A 20122-nucleotide genomic window follows, 5' to 3' on the forward strand; every position below is an offset into this window, starting at 1 on the left:
GTGCCATGGTCTGGAATCCTAGGGGCCCAATCCAGCTGCCATTTTCCTTGGGAGAGAGTTCCCACTGGTGCCATGCGATTCAAGCCCCCCCCCCATGATTCCAACCCACTGTATTATTCATGAAGAAGAATTAGGCCTGATGGGCTAATGATGTTTGTAGCTCAGTGGCAAAGCATTTGCTTAGCATGCAGAAGGTCCCGGGTTCAGTCCCTGGCAGCATCTCCAGGTAGGCCTGGGAAAGACTCCTGCCGGAAACCCTGAAGAGCCGTTGCCAGTCAGTGTAGACACTACTGAGCTAGATGGACCCGTTTGTTTGTTTGTTTGTTTGTTTGAAAATATTTATGCCCCCCTCCTCCGGTACACTTCTGCTTGGGGTGGCTCACAACATTAATAAAATAGACACAATATCAAATAAAAGATGAATCAAGTTAAACAAGTTAAAAGACCAGGCTAAAACCAGATTTAAAATTACATGTTTTAAAAAAGTGTATCAAAGCAAAAGTTATTAATAACAAGCTGAAAACGGAGACCCATCAAGATCCCAGGGTCTGACTTGGTATTAGGCAGCTTCCTGTATCTGCAGAATTCTTTGTCTTTGGGATATTTCAGAGGTGATGATGGAACGGAGAGGAGAAGACAGGCGGGAGGCTCCCCCCAGCCCACCCCCGAAAGCCCTCTTTCCCAGCGGTATTACGGGACGGCACCTTCTGCCTCTCGGTTTGGACTGATGAGCTGCTCTGTGGGACTCTGTGGTCTTTCTCCAGGAGGAAGCTGCTCCACTCACAGGACCGGCATTGTGGTGCCTCCAGATCCCAAACAAAAGGCAGTCCTTGGGATGGAGGCCAACCCGGATGAGAATGACTTGCCATGCAAATGCTTGGCTGGGGGGATGACAGAAGCGGGGATTGTCTCTGCCTGGAGGGGTTTTGCATGCCGGGTGGAGGAGGAGGGAGAGCTTGGCCGCCAGGGCCATGGAGAGGTGGGGAGAAAGAGGCAGGGAGGAGGCCTGCGTCCAGGGCCACTTTTAAAATGAACACAGGACGACAGCCGTCGTTCACAGGTACGCGTGGGTGGGTGGGTGTTTGTATGTCTATAGCCTCGTATTCCCAAGCCTGGATCCCCGGGTGACGTTGAACTACAACTCCCATCACCCACAGCTACAGGGAGGGCTTCAGCTGGGGATGATGGGAGATGTAGTCCAGCAACATCTGGGGACCCAGGCCTGGAGACTCCTGGCCTCGACGCAGCTCTGGCCCTATTCAGACATGATGCTGTGCGAGTGTCCAGAGGTCCACACGTGTGTGTGTGTGTGTGTGTGTGTGTGTGTGTATGGCTGTGCCAGGGTTCTGTTTAAAAGTGACCCTGGATCCAGGCCCTTCAAAGGCAGGGTAGAGAGAGGAAGTGGACTTGTGCTCCTGCATTCAGCATAACACGGGTTGACCGCGTGTGGAACCTAACATGTGGACGCGCCTTCTGCCTCTCGGGCCTTGGCATCCCCCCCCCCCTTGCCACAGCCCAGCCGCAGCTTGCATCAAAATGCAGCAAAACGGTGTAAAGTCTGAAGCCCAGATCAAGACGGAGGAGCAGCAGCCGTTGCTGCAGCAGGGACCTCACCAGCCATGCGCCTTCCAGGCCTGAACAGCCGGGAGGAGGGAAAGGGCTTGTGGCTGCTGCTGCTGCTGCCCTGCGAGTCCTGGGGAAGGCCTTGCTATCACCATGTCCGTCTCCTGACTGGGTGCACCGCCTGTCCTGCAGGGCATCCCCATCCGTCAGGGCCACCATCCGGTTTCCAGGCGTGGCCCAGCCTACCAGATGCCGCTGGGAAGCCCACAAAGAGCGGGGCAAGGTGGTCCCCAGCAAGAGTTATTCTGTCCCCAGGTGCCTCTGGACACCGTATGAGGTCTATCCATGGCTACTAGCCGGAGGGCCATGGGCCACCTCCAGCCTCTGAGTCCCAGTTGCAGGGCAGTAACGGCAGGAGGGAGGGCATGACCAGGGGCGTAGCTAGACCCCCCAGAGTGAGGGAGATAATGAAGAACATAGGGAGGGAGGGAGCTGGAGGGCCCTCAGGAGCTGGGGGGGGGCGTGTTCTTTGAACCCCTTCGCTCAGTCATAGCTACGCCCCTGGGCAGGCCCCTTTGAACTCCTGCCTGTGGGCTTCCAGCAGCATCTGGTGGGCCTCCTTGCAGGGCCTGATCCTGCAGCAGCAGGGCTCTTCTGAGGACACGGAGGCTCCATGGAGGCCCTGTGGGAGCTCCTGGCTCTTGGCCACAGCTGGCCCTGGGCAGAGAAGGGTCTCCCTCCCCACCCACTCCTCTCCTTCTGGAGATCCCTGCGACTGGGGGTGGACCGGGGGAGCTGCTGGGACCCCCTGGCCGCCGGGTGCAGCTCCCCCAGGATCCTCTCCCGGAGGCAGCAGCGGGAGCCTCCTCGTGTGGGGAGCGCTCAGCCGGCCCCTGCAGCCTTTGCCCTCTGCGGTGGCCTCTCCTGCTCCAACCGCAAAAGAAAGTTTCACACTTCTCACCACAAGTGACTGGGTGACGGAGCAGGTGCCGCTGGCTGGCTGGCTGGCTGGCTCTGTGGGATGGGCTGCCACCGCCACCCCCTCCCCCTCCTCCTCCTCCCTGGCCTGCCTCTCTCTCTCCTCGGCTTCTGGCCAGCCGGGCCACTTCTCCAAAAAGCGGCGCGTGAGAGAAGACAGGGCAGGATGCAGAGCGTCCGCCGCCCCCTGCCAAGAAAGCTTTTAGCCGGGCTCCGAGCTCTCTGCTCTCTGTCGCCTGAGAAGATGATTCGTGGTCATCCGGCTGAGGCCTGAGCAGCGCTAATTTTATCCAGGGCTACGGTGGTTATATTTGTCGGCGGAGGCTCTTCTTCCTCCCCACCTGGCGGGCCTCCCAGGGAGGGCTGCTCGGAGGAGCGGGCGGCCCTGCTGCTGTCTCCAGGGGGCAGGGCAGGCATAGAGGGAGAGAGCAGAGACCCACGGATGGGCTGGGGGCTGCTGGGGAGATTCGGGCGGCCAGAAGGGCTTTGCTGGAGAAGTGGGTCCTGAGAGGGAGCGTGGCAGCAAAGAAGGGGAACTGCTTGGCTGAAAGGGCTGTGGCTCGTTTTATCTACTTATTGGTATGCTTCGCTCCTCCTCCAAGGAGACCAGAGCAGTGTGCTTGGCTATGTCCCCCGTAGTGTCTTCCAGGGAAACAATCGGGCTCTTCTTGGTTGGCTCTGGTGGGGAAAGCAGCCCGCCTGGGATGGTGCCCAAATGGCTTCCTTGAAGTGGTGGTGTCATTTGCGGCACAGCATATCCCAGCCTTGTGCTCAGCGGGGCAGGGAACACGGATGCAAAGCACCACAGAACGGCGGTCTGGAGGCAGCAGCCCAAGGAGCGACCTCAGGCCAGGCCCAGCCCCAGTCCGAAGAGCTACTGGAGGGCTGCTGCTTCTAGCCACCAAGCTGGCAACAAAAAGATGCAACCCGGGCCGTGCTTTTTAATAGATCACATCGTCGCCACAGGCCGCACGTTGTAGCAAATGACCACTCATCTGTAAATGCATCATCATGCCGAGCCACAGCATGTCACACAGCCAGACACACGTGAATGTTCACAAGGACCCACAACGGTGACCCGGCTGCGTCCTTCAGTTTAAAAAACAACAACACAACGGTCTCGTGAAAAATAGTTGATCCACTTGACTGTTCGGAACAGAAGGACACAGCCAGGTCACCGTTGTGGGCCCTTGTGAGCCATTGTGGCACCGTTGTGGGCCCTCCATGGAGGAGAGGTCTATCATTGGCTACTAGTCGGAGGGCTGTGGGCCACCTCCAGCCTCCAAGGCAGGAGGCCTCTGAGTACCAGTTGCAGAGGAGCGAGTAACATCAGGAGAGAGGGCACGCCCTCAACTCCTGCCTGTGGGCTCCCCAAAGGCATCTGGTGGGCCACTGTACGAAACAGGATGCTGCACTAGGTGGGCCTCCTTGGGCCTGATCCAGCAGGGCCGTTCTTATGTGAACATTCATGTGTGTCTGGTTTTCATCATGGCTGTGTGATATTCTGTGGCTCTGCATTATGATGCATTTACTGGCAACAACGTTGTGCCTGTGGCTACGACATGATCTATTAAAAAGCACGGTCGGGGGGCCGCATCTTTTTGTTGCCGGTTTTGGCCATATAGGATATCCTGGTATGCACTTTTCTGGTTCCTTCTGGCCTCCGCAGGAAGAACCAGGGCCCTGCCCCAAGGAGCTTGCATCAGGCCGCGTTGTGCGGCCCCTTCTGGGTGCAGGGGTGGGAGCACAAGGAGGGCTGCCTGCTGGCCCAGAGAGCCTCCGTGGGACAATGCATTCCTCCCATGGGGGGAGGGGGCAGGAAATTGGGCAGGGCAGGAAATCGGATGTCGCCATGGCAACAGGAAGAGCCACTTCCCCCTTCAGAGCAGGGCGCATTTAGTCAGCCCTGAGTGAGCTTCGCCCCGGAGCAGAACATGGGAGCGCATGATGCTGCCTTCAGCTCTGAGTCAGACCTTTGGTCAAACTTAGCCCAGAACTGTCTGCTCAGACTGGCAGCAGCTGTCCAAGAAAGACCTTTGAAGGTGACGGTCATAAGAAGAGCCCTTCTGCTGCGGGATCAGGCCCAAGGAGGCCCATCCAGTCCAGCCTCCTGTTTTACACAGTGGCCCACCAGAGGCCTCCGGGGAGCCCCCAGGCAAGAGGTCTGTGCAGGCCCTCCCCCGCCACTGGGATTGAGAGAGGCATCGTGCCTCTGAGGCTGGAGGTGGCCCGCAGACACCAGACTAGTAGCCATGGATAGACCTGCTCTCCATGAACCTGTCTAAGCCCCTTTTCAAGCCATCCAAGCTGGTGGCCATCACCACATCCTGTGGCAAAGAGTTCCACAGATGAATTATGCCCTGTGTGCTTCCCCCTGTCCCTTCTCTCTTTGGCTGCCCGGGATCCTTTTAGTGGAGGCTCCCAAACTTGGGGGTCCCCAGATGATGTTGTACTATAACTCCCACCCCCCGCAGCCATGGATTGTCGTTTGAATCTGTTTTGAATTGGGGTTTTTAAATTTTAATTATGTGGTGTCATTTTTAAGTCTAAGCCGCCTTGAGCCACTTTAGGAAGGACGGTCTATAAATCAAATAAATACATACATACATACATAAAACTGTGGCTGGGCATGATGGGAGTTGGAGTCCAACAGCATCTGGGGACTCAGGTGTGAGAACTCCTCTTTTGACTGATGAGCCTGGGAGCTGCTACGCGCCAAGCAGCTGCTTCTCCCCCAAGGGGCGGGGGGGGCAGGGGGCAGCGGCTTGCAGGGAGGCGAAGCAAGGCTCGGGGCGAGGCAGGGGCGGCCTCCGAAAGCTGCTCCCTCCAGCCTTGATTCTTCTGCAGGCTTAGGAAATCCCTCACGGCCGGCCTGCGGGGGCCATTGTGGCCTGCCCGCCCATCTGCTCTGCACGTCCCAGGTCCGATCCCTGCTGGCATCGCCAGTTAAAAGGCATCTTGGGCTGTGCTTGGGGGGGGAGGGGGGGCCACGTTCTGCCAGAGACCCCGGAAAGCTGCGGCCAGTCCGGGGGGAGGATCCTGGTCCAAATGAACCCAAGTATGCAGGCAGTTTATTTTTGCACGTCTCTAGAATGTTTCCATCCAACGCCCACCGCAGGCAACCCGAGAGGTGCAGGCAGCAGGCTCTCTTGCTGGGGCTCCCCTCCTGGCCGGATCCCACCTTGGCTCTCTCCCGCATCTCCCGGCTCCCAGGCAGAGCTGCTCTGACCCCTGGACTCCAGGGTGGATGTCCAGGGCTTCCTCCACAGCCCCTGGGGGGCCCCAAACCCTCTTCAGTCTGTCGCGGGCGGCGGTGTGGACGAGCCTGAGGATGCTTCTTGTGCAGGGGAGGGGAGTCCCGCCGAAGGCCTTTTGGTCCTGGCTCCCAATGGACCCAGGTGCTCCTCTGCTCCTCCCGGCGACCCCTGGCCTGGACCGGTGCTGCCGTTGGGCTAGCCATCTTGCTGCTCCGAAGGAAGAGTTCCCTCTCCCGGGGGGGGGGGGGTTGCTGCTTTGTCTTGGTCACTGTTTATTGAATGCAAAAAGAGAAGCAAGGCGTGTGCCGCTCCCCCCCCCGGAACCCCCCCAGGTAAAAACCCTGAGCCGTGCCCCCCCAGCCCACCCCCTCCAGCCCTTTCCCCCTGCGTGGCCTGAAGCAGTGCAGTCCAGAAAAGCTTCCCTGCTCGGTCCTGCCGGAGGGAGGGGCTGTCCCTTCCTGGCTTTCCGGGAAGGGGTTCAAAGCAGCCGCAGCAACCGGGGCTTTCTGGGAAGGAGCTGCGTCCCACTTCCCCAGGCAGATGCTCCATGCCTCGGCTGCGCTCAGGAGGTTTCGGCTGGACCGTGGACCCGGCAGGCAGCAGCCCTGGGGACAGAGCCCTGCGCCCTCTCCTTGTGGCCAGAGGAAGCAGCTCCACCGAGGCAGCCTCGGGCAGAGACAAGAGAGGTCCCCAGAGGCAGTTGGACTACAACTCCCACCATCCCCAGACCAGTGGCCCAAGGAGTAATGGGAGTTGTAGTCCAGCCATCTCTGGGGACCCAAGGTTGAGAAGCCCTAGCCTCGGATGTGCCATTGAGCCTGGGGGAGCATCCGGGAGGATTTGAACCCAGTGCCTTGAGGGCATGGGGTGCCACCTGCATGTTCCTTGGCTGCAGTCGCGGCTCCTCCTCGTCAGCTGGGAGGGGGGCACCACTGTGTCGGCTTCCTGGCAGCAGCTCCCCTCCGTCCCGCACAGCCTGCGAGCTGCTCATCCTGGTGCGCCAGGCAGAGCTGTGCGCTTCACCGTGCCGCTCTCCCTGACGAATGGCCAGCCCGCAGAGGCAGCCGGGCTCTCGGGTGGGCTGGCAGGAAGAGACGCCACCAGAGCTGCCAGGAAGCAGAGGCAGCTGCACCTCCTTGGCACCCCCGACTCGCCAGCTGCCCCGCCTGGTGCCCCAGAGAGACCAGGCTCGCCACCACAGGCTTCTCCCCGCAGCCGGTTTCACCGCGCCCTGGCGGAGAGGCTTTACTGCAGACTCAAAGTGGTCCCCAAAAACCGCGGCAAAGAGTGGATACTTTTTAAAGAAATGGGCGACACTCTTGATGCCCAGTGAAAAACCCCAATGGCGTGTGAGCTGCTCCCCGATCACTTGCAGGGACTTGGGGGCAAATCTGGCCGATATGGGAACGCACCCCTGCTCCGTTCTGGAGGGGGTGCGAGTTCAAGGACTGATGCCGCCAGGCCCAGCCAGACACAAGCACCTCCCGCCTGCCGCCCTCCGAGCTGGAGAAAGACCCCTAGGAAGAGCTGGATCTCAGGGGGGAGAAGGCACTCCTCAAGGTCACTGGGGCGGCCCCCTTGTGCACGGAGAAGTCCCTTTGCTCCCTGGACAGCTGTGGAGTGGGGCCTGCCACCACCCACACGACTGCTTGGGTCTCTGGGCTTGGAGCTCTTGTGCTATTCCCCAAACCAAACAGCTGCTCTACGTTTGGAGCAGAGCGGAGGAGCCCAACTCCCTTGCCCCACTGGTGTGCAGGGGCCGAGAGCCAATTCCAGTGCATTGTTTCGTTGAAATCAATGAGGGAAAACAGTCACGAAAGCAGTTACTCGTTACTTGCGGATCTTCCCCCTTCGTCAAGGGACCCACAACTCTAACCAAGGCGAACAGCCCCTGCTCAGTCAGTGGGGCCCCTGGAGTGGACAGAGGGTGCCCCCCTGGGAGAAGAGGGAAGGGACCCCAAGAGTGGCCCTCTGCCCCTCTAGGATGCTGTTGCTCCCCAGCACTGCTACCTCTGGGTCAGCAAAATAGGCCCAGCGGGTCGCATCTGGGCCCCGGGCCTTACGCTGGGCAGGCCTGGCTTAGAGGAGACCGGTTTCTTTTTATTTGTGTCTGTCTAGCATGTTTCGGAGGAGGGCTGGTCTGGTGGGAGCAAGCAGGACTGGTCCCTTTAGCTAAGCAGGGCCTGCCCTGGTTGCATCTGAATGGGAGACTAGAAGTGTGAGCAGCACTGCAAGAGATTCCCCTCAGCAGGGGATGGAGCCACTCTGGGAAGAGCAGAAGGTTCCAAGTTCCCTCCCTGGCAGCATCTCCAAGATAGGGGGGCTGAGAGGGATTCCTGCCTGCAACCTTGGAGAAGCCGCTGCCAGTCTGTGAAGGCAATACTGAGCTAGATAGGCCAATGGTCTGACTCAGTATATGGCAGCTTCCTATCTTCCAATGAACAAATACAGACGGAAGGGTGCCAATGTATCCCATGAGGCAATGACTATCTGCAGGGCGTGCAACACAGTTGTGGAAATGGCTGCAAATGCAGGAGAAAACGCATGACTCCAAAGTGCCAGCTCTGGGCAGGGGGAGGGGGGGCTGCGCATTCCTGCCTCAGAGAAACTCAAGGCGGGCCCCTCTGCCATTGGCGGCAGCAGCCACCCTCCTCCCCCCCCCCGTGAGAGTCTCCTCTGCTCGGGGCAAGACCGGGGGGGGGGCATAGCTCAGTGGCAGAGCAGCCCCCGCTCTGCATGCAGGTGGTCCCCCCCCCGTCCCATCCCTGCCAGCAGCATCTCCAGGTACGGCTGGGAAAGACCTGAGCCAGAGCGGCCCCCCTCTGTTCCCAGCCAGCCTCCTCCTCCTCCTCCCCCCCCCCACAATGGGAAATAGCCAGCCCAGGATTGGAGCCAGAGTTGCATCAGCAGCCCTCCCAGGAGGGGGGGGGGTCCTGGAGGGCGCTGCCTTCCACCCAGGCAGGGCCTTGGTCCATCTCACTCAGTGCTGCCGACACTGACCGGCAGCAGCTCCCCGCCCGGGCTTTGGGCAGGGAGGGGTCTTTCCCAGGCCTGCTGAGAGATGCTGCCAGAGACTGGGCCCAGGCAAGGAGGTGGGCGCTTTCCAGATTACTACCTGCTACAACTGCGGTGAACAGGGTTGTATTCACAACGATCCCCAGAATTGGGGGGGGGACCTGGCAACGGGAGGTTACAGCAACCTCTTTGCGGCGCAATCACAACGTTGCAGCGAGGATGAAATCGAAAGGAGGCCTCGGGAAGGTGAACGGCAGCCCACTGGCAGCGCAGCGCAGGGACTCTGGGGCCACCCCAGGGCGGAAGCAGCCTTTGCAGATGCCGCGTGGCCCCCTGGCAGGGCCGAGTCTGGAAAGGGCCCTGCTCGGCCCCTGGCGCAAGCAGCGAGGAGGCGGGCGGCTACTCGGAGTCAGGCCCAAGTAGCTGGATCCTGTCCACTTGGCTGGCTGACAGCAGCCCCGCCTGGGACTTCCTGCATGCAAGGCAGGTGCCCTCCTCCCCCTGGGTGAGCATTGGTCTCAGAAGGGAACCCCCCCCCACCAGGATGGAGGACACCCCTGCACAGGATGGGGGGGGTGTCACTCGGGCTGCCTGCCTCCCCTGATTGGCAGCAGCCTGTCCAGGGCTCTCCTCCTCCTCCTCCTCCTCCCTCTTTGCTTGGCTTCCTGTTTAGATTTCTGCAAACGGAGGGGCACTTTCCTTTCCTTTCCTTTCCTTTCTCTCGCTGGCTGGAGCTGGGCACGCCCAGATCTCCGGCCCTTTGCTCCGCACGCCAGGGAGGGAGGGGGGGGTCCTTGCTTTCGGAGAGAGGCTCTCGCCTCCCCCTCCCCGTTGGCTGCACATACATGAGCGAGCGAGAAGCCAGGCGGGGGGGGACCTTGAGGGAGGGAGCCTCGTCCGGCCGGCAGAGAGAGCGCTGCCGCCGCCATGGATTGGCTTAAGGCAGGGGGTCCCCAGTCCGTCGGTGGTCCTCCAGATGTTGCTGGACTACAAGGCCTATCACCCCCTGCCACTGTAGCGGGTCATGGTGGGAGTTGTAGTCCAGCAACAGCTGGAGGGCCACCAGTTGGGAATCTCGGGGCCAAGGGATTCTCCAGCTGGGGTCCCCAGAGGTGGGTGCGCTTTGTGTGGCTGGGGATTATGGGAGCTGAAGTCCAGCCCCGTCTGGGGGACCCAGTTGGATTGGCCCTTGCAGGTGACCAGCCAAATGACAGGAGCCGGGCCGGCTCTATCAAGCCTTGGCCTGGCCCACGTGATGGCGGGGAGAGCGCCTCGTCTTCCCCCAGGGCTCAGTGCCTTAATCCCGTGGAGTGGAGACCCCTCGCCAGAGAGGCCGCCACTGGGAGGCGGTGTGGGCCGCCTCCTTCCTTCCCTCCCTCCCTCCGCCCTGCCCTTGTGCCCGCCTCCAGGGCACGTCCTCCTCCCAGGGCCTGCTGAGTTTGCAGGGAGGTTGTTGAGGAGGGCCCAGCAGAGCAAACTCAAAACAGCGCTCAGAGGCAGGGGGTGATGGGAGTTGTAGTCCAGCAGCAGTGGGGGAGTTGCCGGCTGGCCAGCTCCGCTGTGTGGAGAGGCCCACTTCTCACGAGGAGACGAGTCGCTTCACGTGGCAGAATATGCGCCATGCGAATGAGCCCCCGGCCGGAAGGAACCCTGCGCGGGAGGATGGCCTGGAGGCAGCAAGCACCAGCCAGGCCACCAGACTCGGGGGCCGAGCTCAGCACCTGACGCTGACCCGGCGGCATCCGCCTGGAGGGCTTGCTCTGGAGAGGGGTCTCCCGCAGCTGTGTGCAGGTCGGCACGAGGAGAGGCTGTCCAAGGCCAGCCGAGGGGATGGTCAGGGCCCGGCACAGCCCAGCCCCACGTCTGGGGGTGGAGGGAGGCTGCAGCCAGAGGGCAAGAGCAGGGGGCTGCCCCTGGGATTGCTCCGGGGCCTCTTCAGTCCAGAGGCTTCAGGCTGCCGGCCAGTCTCGGGTTAGGCTCTGGGCTCCACCTGGACCCTCGCAGGGCCATCCCAGCCTCAGTCCGGGAAGTTCCTAGTTCAAACCCTGGAGTCTCTGCGTGCTTCCAGACAGCAGTGTACTGGGGGAAGCTTTTGTGCATGTTCCAGGCACACTCAGACCCTCTGCACACCTGCCGAACAGGGACTTGGTCCGATTGCCGCAGCACCTGCACCTGCACCTGCCCACCCACTGTGATTGTGGAGAGGGATGTGTTGCTTCCTCTTGAAATGGAAGAGCTGGCCAGCAGGTGGCGCTGTGAGGATTGCACAAGGTCCCACTCAGTGTGTGTCTGGAGAGCAAGGCTGCACGAGGAAGGTGTGTGGGAGCCTTCCTCGGAGCCCCTGTGCAGTGAGCAGGATTGTGCTTGGAACTTGTATGAAAGCTTTGCTGATCCCGCACTTTATTGCCACCTGGAGACAGAGGCGTAACGGGGGGAAACGGCGCCCAGGGCAAGCTCTGCCCCTGAAATTGCGCCCCCCCGCCACATACCTGCGCCCTTCTGGGCTGGCCAGAGTGAGCGCAGCAGTGGCGGGCGGCGGCAGATCGCATGGCGGTTGCGGGCGGCGGCGGGAGTGAGCGCAGTGGTGGCGGGCGGCGGAAGTTAGCGCGGCGGCGGGCGGCGGCGGGAGTGAGCACAGCGGTGGCGGGCAGCGGGAGTGAGCGCGGCGGTGGCGGGCGGTGGCGGATCTCTGAGTGCGGCAGTGGCGGGCAGTGATCCAGTGCGGCGGCGGCGGGCGGCGGCAGATCGCCGAGTGCGGCAGTGGCAGGCGGCGGATTGCCGAGTGCGGTGGTGGCGGGCGGCAGCGGATCGCCGTGTGCAGCAGAGCGACGCCGAGGCCTGCCGTCTGGCCCAGTGTTGCTTCCCAACTGCGAGGCACACCTGCGCAGTTCATTCTATGAATCCGCCGCTGCCCGCCACCGCCGCGCTCACTCCCGCTGCCGCCCGCCACCGACGCACGATCCGGGGGGGTCAGGGGGCATGCCACTTTTTGGTCCCCCCCCACGTGACCCAACAGAGTGGTGCCCAGGGCATGTGCCCTGCCTGCCCCCCTATTGTTACGCCCCTGCCTGGAGACCCGTCCCAAGATCCAGTCCCCTCCTCCCTTGCCTGAGCAGGACTGTTCCCCTCCAGACCCCCTAAATCAGCTTGTTCAGGGACCCACAGACCTTGGCTGGCCTTGGCCACCAAGTCACCGCCTGCGGCTGCGAGAGCCCTACTGCACAGGACTGAGCCCTGGGGCAGCTATTTGGGGGGGCGGGAGGGGGGCAGGAGGCTAGAATCTGATGGTCCCCCTCTGGTCTGGCTCGCTGCCTGCCGGGCCCAGCAAAGGCAGCGGGTAGCAAGCCAGAGCACCTCTCCGGCCTCATCCTGGTCCACAGCAGGGCTCCAGGGCACAGTGCCCGCTTTGCATGCAGAAGGGTGCCAGCGATTCCCCTCCAGGGATGAGCCCACTCTGGGAAGAGAGCAGAAGGTTCTCAATTCCCTCCCTGGCAGCATCTCCAAGATAAGGCTGAGAGAGGCTCCTGCCTGCCACTTTGGAGAAGCCGCTGCCAGTCTGGGTCGACCGTACTGAGCTAGATGGAACAAGGGTCTGACTCAGTCTATGGCAGCTTCCTCTGTTCCTAAGGGCCCAGTGGGATCAGGCCAAAGGGATTCAGCTAGCACAGCGTCTGGTTGCCCACAGTGGCCACTATCAAGCCCACAAAGAGCCCTTGGCATCTCCAGTTAGAGGATCCGGTAACAGGGACTCAGAAAGAGCCGCTGCCAGTCAGAGCAGGCAGTGCTGGACAGGACAGCTCACAGGCCTGGCTCAGAAGGAGGCAGCTGCCTCTGTGCATCCCGTGGCTCCTTGTAGCCAGTCAAGGCGGGGGGGGGGAACGGGGGGGCAGCATCCTCCTCACTGCTGATCCTTGGAGTCGCCAGCTCAAGGCCAGGCTCTGGGCTCCGCTGGGGGGGGGGGCGGGGAGGTCTGCCTGGCAGAGGCGCTCTGTGCAGCAGCAGCAGCAGCAGCAGCAGCAGCCACCGCCCTGGCCCGCCTTCCTTCCCGCTGAGGCTCTGCCCAGAGCTGACTCAGTGGCTGTGAGATCACTGGCCGGAGACGAGGAGGAGGCTCGTGACCCAGCGCTTGGCTTCTGAGTCACCCACTTCCCCTCCGGCTGCTGCCAGCAGGGTCTTCTTGCCCAAGGGCGGCTTCCTTCTCCGAGGAGCGGGGGGGCGGCTGCTGCACGGCAAGGGGGGCCCCTCTCTGCAGTCTCTTCCAGCCAGGGCCGGCTCTGGGGGATCTGGCGCCCTGATGCAACATTCTGTTGAGCGCCCCCCCCCCCAAGCTATAGTAAAAAGTGAAAATTCAAAATAAATACAATTAGTGTGTATTCAAAATTTTACTTAATTATGCCCATAATATGTATATAATATAATTATAATTATATTACTCCTATACTTAAAGAGCTATTTGGCTACCAATACGCTTCTGGGCAAAGTACAAGGTAATGGTTATAAGCTATAAAGCCCTACACTGCTTAAGCCCTGGGTATTTAAGAGAATGGAGCAGTCTTGGTGAGAGAGAGAGAGTCCGTTCCCCGTCATTCCAGAGGTCCCCGTCCTCCTCCTGTCACAGGCAGTGCCCCCCCCCGCAGCACTTTCTCTCCCCACCGGGCTCCCTCCTTCCTGCCATTTTTGCCCGCCCACCGCAGGGCTCCCTTGTGGGGCTGCCGGCCACCTCCTCCGTCATCACTGTGTCTGGTGCCATTTTCTTCTCACCGCCTCCCGCCAATTCAAGCCGCCGCATGGCCGAGGGGATGGCTGTGGGGGTGCGTGTGTGTCCTTCTACACCCCCGCCCCCGGCAGCGGCAGAAGATATCAGAGCAATGCTGTGGCCTGCTGCTTGGCCCGGTGTCGCTTCCTAACTGCGAGATACTTAATAGACTTCACTGCACAGGTGCGCCTTGCAAGTGGGAAGCGATGCTGGGCCAAACAGCAGGCCACAGCGTTGCTCTTGTTCAGTTGCTCCCTCCACTGGTGGGGAGGTGTAGGCAGTAGGACACACACGCACCCCCGCAGCCATCTCCTCAGCCGTGCGGTGGTTGGAATTTAATTTTTTTTAAAGGAAGTATCATCAGCTCGACGCCCTCCTGCAGACTGCACCCCGATGCGGTGCATCTTCTGCTTACTGGTAAGAGCCGGCCCTGCTTCCAGCTCAGGGAGATGGGCGCCTCCTGTCTGTGCGGCCTCTGCTGGCAGGGCGAGCAAAGCGGCCTCCAGGCTGGGCAGGCTTGCTTGGGGGGAGGGCGCAGGTGCCCGGTGACCCCCAGCAGCTCCAGAGGGACCTGCCTGGTGGTGCAGCGGCCCCTTGGGGAGTGCAGGGGTTGCTCTCCTGGCCAGCCCCCAAGGCCAGGGAAGCCCCAGCCCTCCGTCATCTCTGTGGGTCCCCCTTCTTCCTCCACGGCAGCCCTGCCAGCGCCCTCTCGCCCCTTGCTGCTCCCCTGCCCGAGGAGGCTCCTGCGGCCCCTGGGGTGAGCAACATACAACATGCCTTCTCACCGTGCAGAACATATAAACAAAAGCACGTGCAATAGCAGTCAGAAGTTAAGGAAGGAGGTGTAACTGAGCCAGGCAAAAACTGGACTGCAGGATGAAATGGGCAAAGTCGAGTCTCAAAATCCCAATGCAAGTGGCAGATGACAAAAGCACTGCGTCCGACGTGGTCTCAGAAGAGGTGTGGACGTCCTCGATGGCGAGATACTCAATACCGTCCACACAGAGGTGAAGATGTAAAGTCACAAACGTGCTGGTAGCAGAGAACCCGTCGTGGGTGCTTCCATGACTCAGCTGACGTTGCAGTGGGCTTTATCTCTGATCCAGGTCAGCTTGTTCATGGAAGCATCCACGATGGAATTGCTCATTCATGGTATGGATCATTTATTACGGACTTCTTATTTTTGAATATACATTTCTAGTGTTTGTTTATATTTTCAGCGTTTGGTCATCACTATTTGCATTTTTTTGGTTTTGTCGTCACGGTGGGATTTCCCCTTTCCCCTCTTCATTGTTTGTTTCCTTCTGTGACTGCCCCTGTCTATTGCTCCTGGGGTGAGGGCGCCCCGTGGGGCAAGGATGCCCGGAGCCGGCCCTTCAGCTCTCTGGCGGAGAGGTGGCAGCCCCTGAGCGTGGCGGCAGGGGGTCGGAAGCCTTGCCAGGAGGCGGGTGGGCGGCCTGCCTGCCTGAGCTGCCTCGGGCCAGCCCAGCACCCAGCCTGTCTGTGTGGGAAGGAGGGCCCGGGACCTCCGGTGGGGCACTGGCCGGCCTGAGTCTCTGAAGCGGCACAGTGGGGGGCTTCGCTGTGTGCAGGAGTGGACTGGAGGCGGCGCCATCGGCTCCTCTCTCTCCCTCCCGCTGCACCTGAGAGCCATGCTGCCTGCAGGCTGGCCATCCGTCCGGTAGAGCTGCGTGGTTCACCTGATGAAGCGCCAGCCTGCAGGCAGTGCCTGCGGTGGGAGAAAGAGGAGCAAACGGAGCCCCAGGAAGGAGAGGCAGCTCTGCCCCCCCTCCTTTGGCACCCCCCCTGGCTCATTAGGGTCACGGGCTCCTGCGTGGGGTGTCCAGCGCGCCATGCGTGGGGGCACCCCTGGAAATGCGTGTGAGCCAGGCCCCTGTGCCCTGCTTGTGCAGCCAGGCTTCTGGCTGGCAGGAGTCCAAAGGCTTCAGGGTGGGGCAGGCTAGAAGTCTGAATAAACCCCACCCGGAGGGACCACCCTGGCTGGAGCTACAAGGCCAGTCAGTCATCAGGGCGGCGGGGAGTCGTCATTTGGGTGCCAGAGATTCAATGGCCAGCACTCTCTGTGCTCTAGACAGCAGCTCAATAGCAGTAGCAGAATACAGAATCCTGGAATGTTAGAGGGGACCTCAGAGGTCATCTAATCCAACCCCCTTTTCAGCTCAGGAATCTGCTGGAGCACCCCCGACAACAGGTGGCCATCTGGCCTCTGGAAAAGGAGAGCCCACCACTGCATGAGGCGGGCTGTTCCACTGTCGGAAAGCTCTTGCAGTTTGGAAACGTGACCTGATTCTACCCTTCGCCCCGGTGGGCTGGCTCAGGGTGGGCTGCCCTCCTTGCAAGGGGCTGGGTCCCCCCCCACCGCCAGCTCTCCTGGCTCTGACCGGCCTCCCTTCTCTCCCCCTCCCTCCCTCCCTGCCCTCCAGGTTGCTGACGCCTCACCCCGAGAGCAGGAGCCGCCGCCGCCGCCGCGATGCAGAGCATCAAGTGCGTGGTGGTGGGGGACGGGGCCGTGGGCAAGACCTGCCTGCTGATCTGCTACACCACCAACGCCTTCCCCAACGAGTACATCCCCACCGTCTTCGACAACTACAGCGCGCAGAACACGGTGGACGGCAGGACGATCAACCTGAACTTGTGGGACACGGCCGGCCAGGAGGAGTACGACCGCCTGCGGACACTGTCCTACCCCCAGACCAACGTCTTCATCATCTGCTTCTCCATCGCCAGCCCGCCCTCCTACGAGAACGTGAAGCACAAGTGGTACCCGGAGGTCTGCCACCACTGCCCCGAGGTGCCCATCCTCCTGGTGGGCACCAAGAAGGACCTCCGGAGCGACCCGGACACCCTGAAGAAGCTGAAGGAGCAGAACCAGCTGCCCGTCACGCCCCAGCAGGGCGCCAGCCTCTCCCGGCAGATCCAGGCGGTCAAGTACATGGAGTGCTCCGCCCTCAACCAGGAGGGCATCAAAGAGGTCTTCACGGAGGCCGTCCGGGCCGTCCTCAACCCCACCCCGGCCAAGCCCAAGAAATCCTGTGTGCTCTTGTGAAGGACTCTGCCCAGCTCTCCCCCAGCCCCTCCCGGGACCCCTTGGATGGCTTGGGAGAGAGGGGGCGCCTCCCCCCCATCTTGCTGCTGCTGCTGCTGCTGCTGGAATCAGGACCTCCTCCTCCTCCTCCTCCTCCTCTCCCAGCTTTGCTCCAGGTATTGATGATGCCAAGACATCTCGTGCGCTCTCTGCGAGCTGATTCCGTCTCTCTTCCGTCCGGTCTCTGGATCCTGCTCAGGAAAGGTCAGCTCTCTGGGATACCCCAAATACTCCGGATGAGGAGGATGGAGGCCAGCCAAGTGTCCACTCATCTCAGCATCAGGACCTTTCTGGGCGGGTGCCAAGCCAAGGCCTCCGCCTTGGGCTCTGCTCCAGCTCCGGCTGACCCCACTGCTCCTCGAAGTGGCTCAGCGCGGAGGATGTCCCAGGGGAGCCGAGAGGCCGAGGCAGCGGCCTGCTCAGCTGGCAGCATCGGAGGAGCCGTGGCCCCAAAGAGCCCTCCTTGCTGTGGGGGTGCAGGATGACCCTTGCTTCTGCTGCTCCGTGGGCAAAAGCCAGCCGGCAGCCAACTTCACTGGGGGTTTGGGGCGCGGTGACTGCTAGCCCAGGAGCCCTCTCGGGGGACCTTTTTGTCGTGCCAAAGGAACACTGCACCTCTGGGGGGGGGTTACCTTCTGCCTCCCCAGAACCGCTGGGTCCAGTGGCGCTCCCCGCCCCCCCCATCACCTCAAAATGGACCCTCTTTCTTGGCCATTGTCCCCGGAATCCCACTTTGCTGAGGAGGCCCCCACTGGCCAGCAAGCATGGGCTGGTTTTTTTAACCTGTGGGTAACTCCTCCTTCTGCCTGGGCTCCTTCAAGGGTTGGACAGGTCTCCCCATTGGCAGAGACAGGCTGCCCCTCTCTCTGCAGGCTTACAGGCTTACCTGTGTCCCTTTCCTTTTCCTTCCGGACAAAGGAAACTTCTGCCTCGCCCCCATCTCTGCTGGGCACTTTCCAGATTGCGAGCCTGACACCGCAAAAAGCAGCGTAAACAGCCACGTTTTGTGGCGCCAAAGTCAAACCACATTAGAGATCCGTTGTAAGGGGGCAAGCCTCCTACAATGGGCAAATGCAGCTCTTTTTTTTTGCAACGGACTTGCAGCGTTGTAGCACTATAGCGCAAAGATTAAATCCTAAAGAAGGCATCAGAAATCTGAACGGCGCCTTGCTGACGGCGCAGAGGCTGCAATGTCCAAACACAGGCAATGCGGAAGCACACCTCAGGGACCCCTTGCGACACTGTGATGACCGCGTGCCATCTGGAAAGCACCCTGGAGATGGGCTCACTCGGAGTGAGCGTTTCCACCGGGGACGTCTAGGGCTGTGGGTGAAGAGAAGGAGGAGTTGCGTGAGGCTCCCAGTTCTGCAGACAGGAGTGAAGCCAGCCCAGGAGTTCAGGCCTCTGCTTCTTGGCAACATTCCCTGCCAGCTGGGGGAGGGATGAGGCAGGGCGGGGGAAGCCACACAGCGCATTGAAGTCTGCCCCCCTCTCCATCCCCACGTGGGGCTCCTGCCCCGTGGATCAGCCTCCCAACTCGTATGGGCTAGAAACATGCTGTAATTGTTTCTGAAGCCGAAATTCTCAGGTTTCTGAAAATGCTCGACCAGGTATAAGATGCTGGGCTTCGGGCGGTGCAACCACAGGCCTGCCTCCCACCCCCCACCCCCGCCCACAAGGTGATCATGTGCCTGTGCAGCTCCTCCCCCTGAAGAAAAATGCTTTGTGCCTTTGCCACCCCCTCCCGACGTGCCGGTGACGCTTCCGCCGAGCCGAGTCCAGTTGCTGAACTGCAGCCTGTTGCAGCTCAGCTGCTCGTTGGAAGTTCCAGGAGGTGGGAGGAGAACCTCGGCCTTTCGGCCCTTGGCAGAGGAGGAAGGAGCCCCCCCGCCCTGGGCTGGGCTGGTGCTTTTGTGTTTGGCTTCTTCCCACCACAATGTGCAAAAGTGTCAAGAGTGTTTCGCCTTCTTGGCCCCAAATAAAGCAAGATCCCGTCGCCCTAGCCACACACCCCCTTTCTTCTGGACTTGCTGTGATGTGTTGGGTATCCCTGGAGGCGTCCCACGAGAAAGTAAGACAGGAAGAACCCCAGTTGCTTCCACCTTCTGCTGGTGGGGGCATCCGCTGGCCACCGTGGGGAAGAGGGTGCGGGCTTGCATCGGCCTTGGGCTGCTCTCTGGTTCTCAGGGCGTCTGCTCCGTTCACGCACACCATGCTTCACTGCACATGGAGACGGAGATGGCTCCGTGAAGTCACGGGAAACTCCCCTGGAGTGGTCATCTCATCTGCTCTCTAGAAAGGAAGTGGGTGGGGGGGAGCCCTGCCGGGCAGACCAAAGTCCGCCCCACCCAGCATCTTCTTCCCAAACAGCGGCCATCTCCACACCACTGAGAAGCCCACAAGCTGGGCTTGAAAGGAGAGCCCTCTCCTCGGGTCGCTCCTCAGCAACTGATGATGGAGCTGCCTTAGAGCAAGTTCTGCATTGTCTACAGCCGGGTGGCACAACTTTGGCCCTCGGCAGATGCTGGACTACAACTCCCATCGTCCTTGACTGCTGGCCTCTGTGGCTGGGAATGGTGGGAGCTGTAGTCCAGTAACAGCCGGAGGGCCGGAGTCGTGCAGGCTGGGCCAGCACGGCAGGTTTGCGAGCTTGGGTCCTCCGCTGTTGTGGGACTACAACTCCCATTGTCCCTGGCCATCATGACCTTCTTAGTGACTGGTAATGATGGGAGTTGTAGGCTCTCAACAGCGGAGGACTCCAGGCCAAGACACCCGGGGCTCCAGGAAACCCGTCTCGATTGGGTTTCTGTGCTGACTCCGAGTCCCTTTCGAAGCACCAGTCCAAATCCGGGTGTGCGCCTTTCAAGTTCTACATGGTTTGAAATAAATATCTATCGGGATAGGAAGCTGCCTTGTGCCGAGTCAGACCCTTGGTCCAGCTAGCTCAGGATTGTCTACCCAGACTGGCAGCGGCTTCTCCAAGGCTGCAGGCAGGAGTCTCTCTCAGCCCTATCCTGGAGATGCTGCCAGGGAGGGAACTGGGAACCTTCTGCAGTCAAGCAAGCAGATGCTCGTCTTCCCAGAGCAGCCTCATCCCCTAAGGGGAATATCTTACATTGCTCACACGTATAGCCTCCCATCCAAAAGCAAAGCAGGATGGACCCTGCTTAGCACCGAGGACAATTCATGCTTGCTGCCACAAGACCACCTCTCCTCCTTTTCAGTGTTGAGGGTGGGTCAGCCCTGACCCTCGATTATGCCCTGATGGCAGACCCAGGGCTGAAGATGAGTGGGCGGGTTCCAACCAGCTTGCCGAAATCCATTTGTGAGTGAGGCCCATTTGCACCTGGAGCTCCCCACCTGCTGGTGGTCTGCGCCCCACTGGGTACCACGGAGGCTGGATGGGGCTCTTCTGATCTGGTCTCGGATGTCCCCCTGGAGGAACCA

At 60.9% G+C, this 20122-nt stretch overlaps 1 protein-coding gene across 3 annotated transcripts in view; it reads left to right on the plus strand.

Moving 5' to 3' along the window:
* The window catches only part of RHOG (ras homolog family member G), a 52965-nt gene extending 34282 nt beyond the window's left edge, over nt 1–18683 (plus strand). For 2 of the 3 annotated variants that reach the window (XM_053307307.1, XM_053307306.1), the window contains exon 2: nt 16014–18683. In XM_053307307.1, coding sequence (XP_053163282.1) covers nt 16061–16636 — 576 coding nt within the window. In that variant the 5' untranslated portion in view covers nt 16014–16060 and the 3' untranslated portion in view covers nt 16637–18683. Of the gene's footprint in view, nt 1–984; nt 1061–16013 lie in introns of those variants that run through there. The other variant, XM_053307309.1, reaches the window with a different exon arrangement.
* Nucleotides 18684–20122: the final 1439 nt, after the last annotated feature.

The sequence above is a fragment of the Hemicordylus capensis genome, chromosome 3, assembly GCF_027244095.1.
Source record: "Hemicordylus capensis ecotype Gifberg chromosome 3, rHemCap1.1.pri, whole genome shotgun sequence".
NCBI lineage: Eukaryota > Metazoa > Chordata > Lepidosauria > Squamata > Cordylidae > Hemicordylus > Hemicordylus capensis.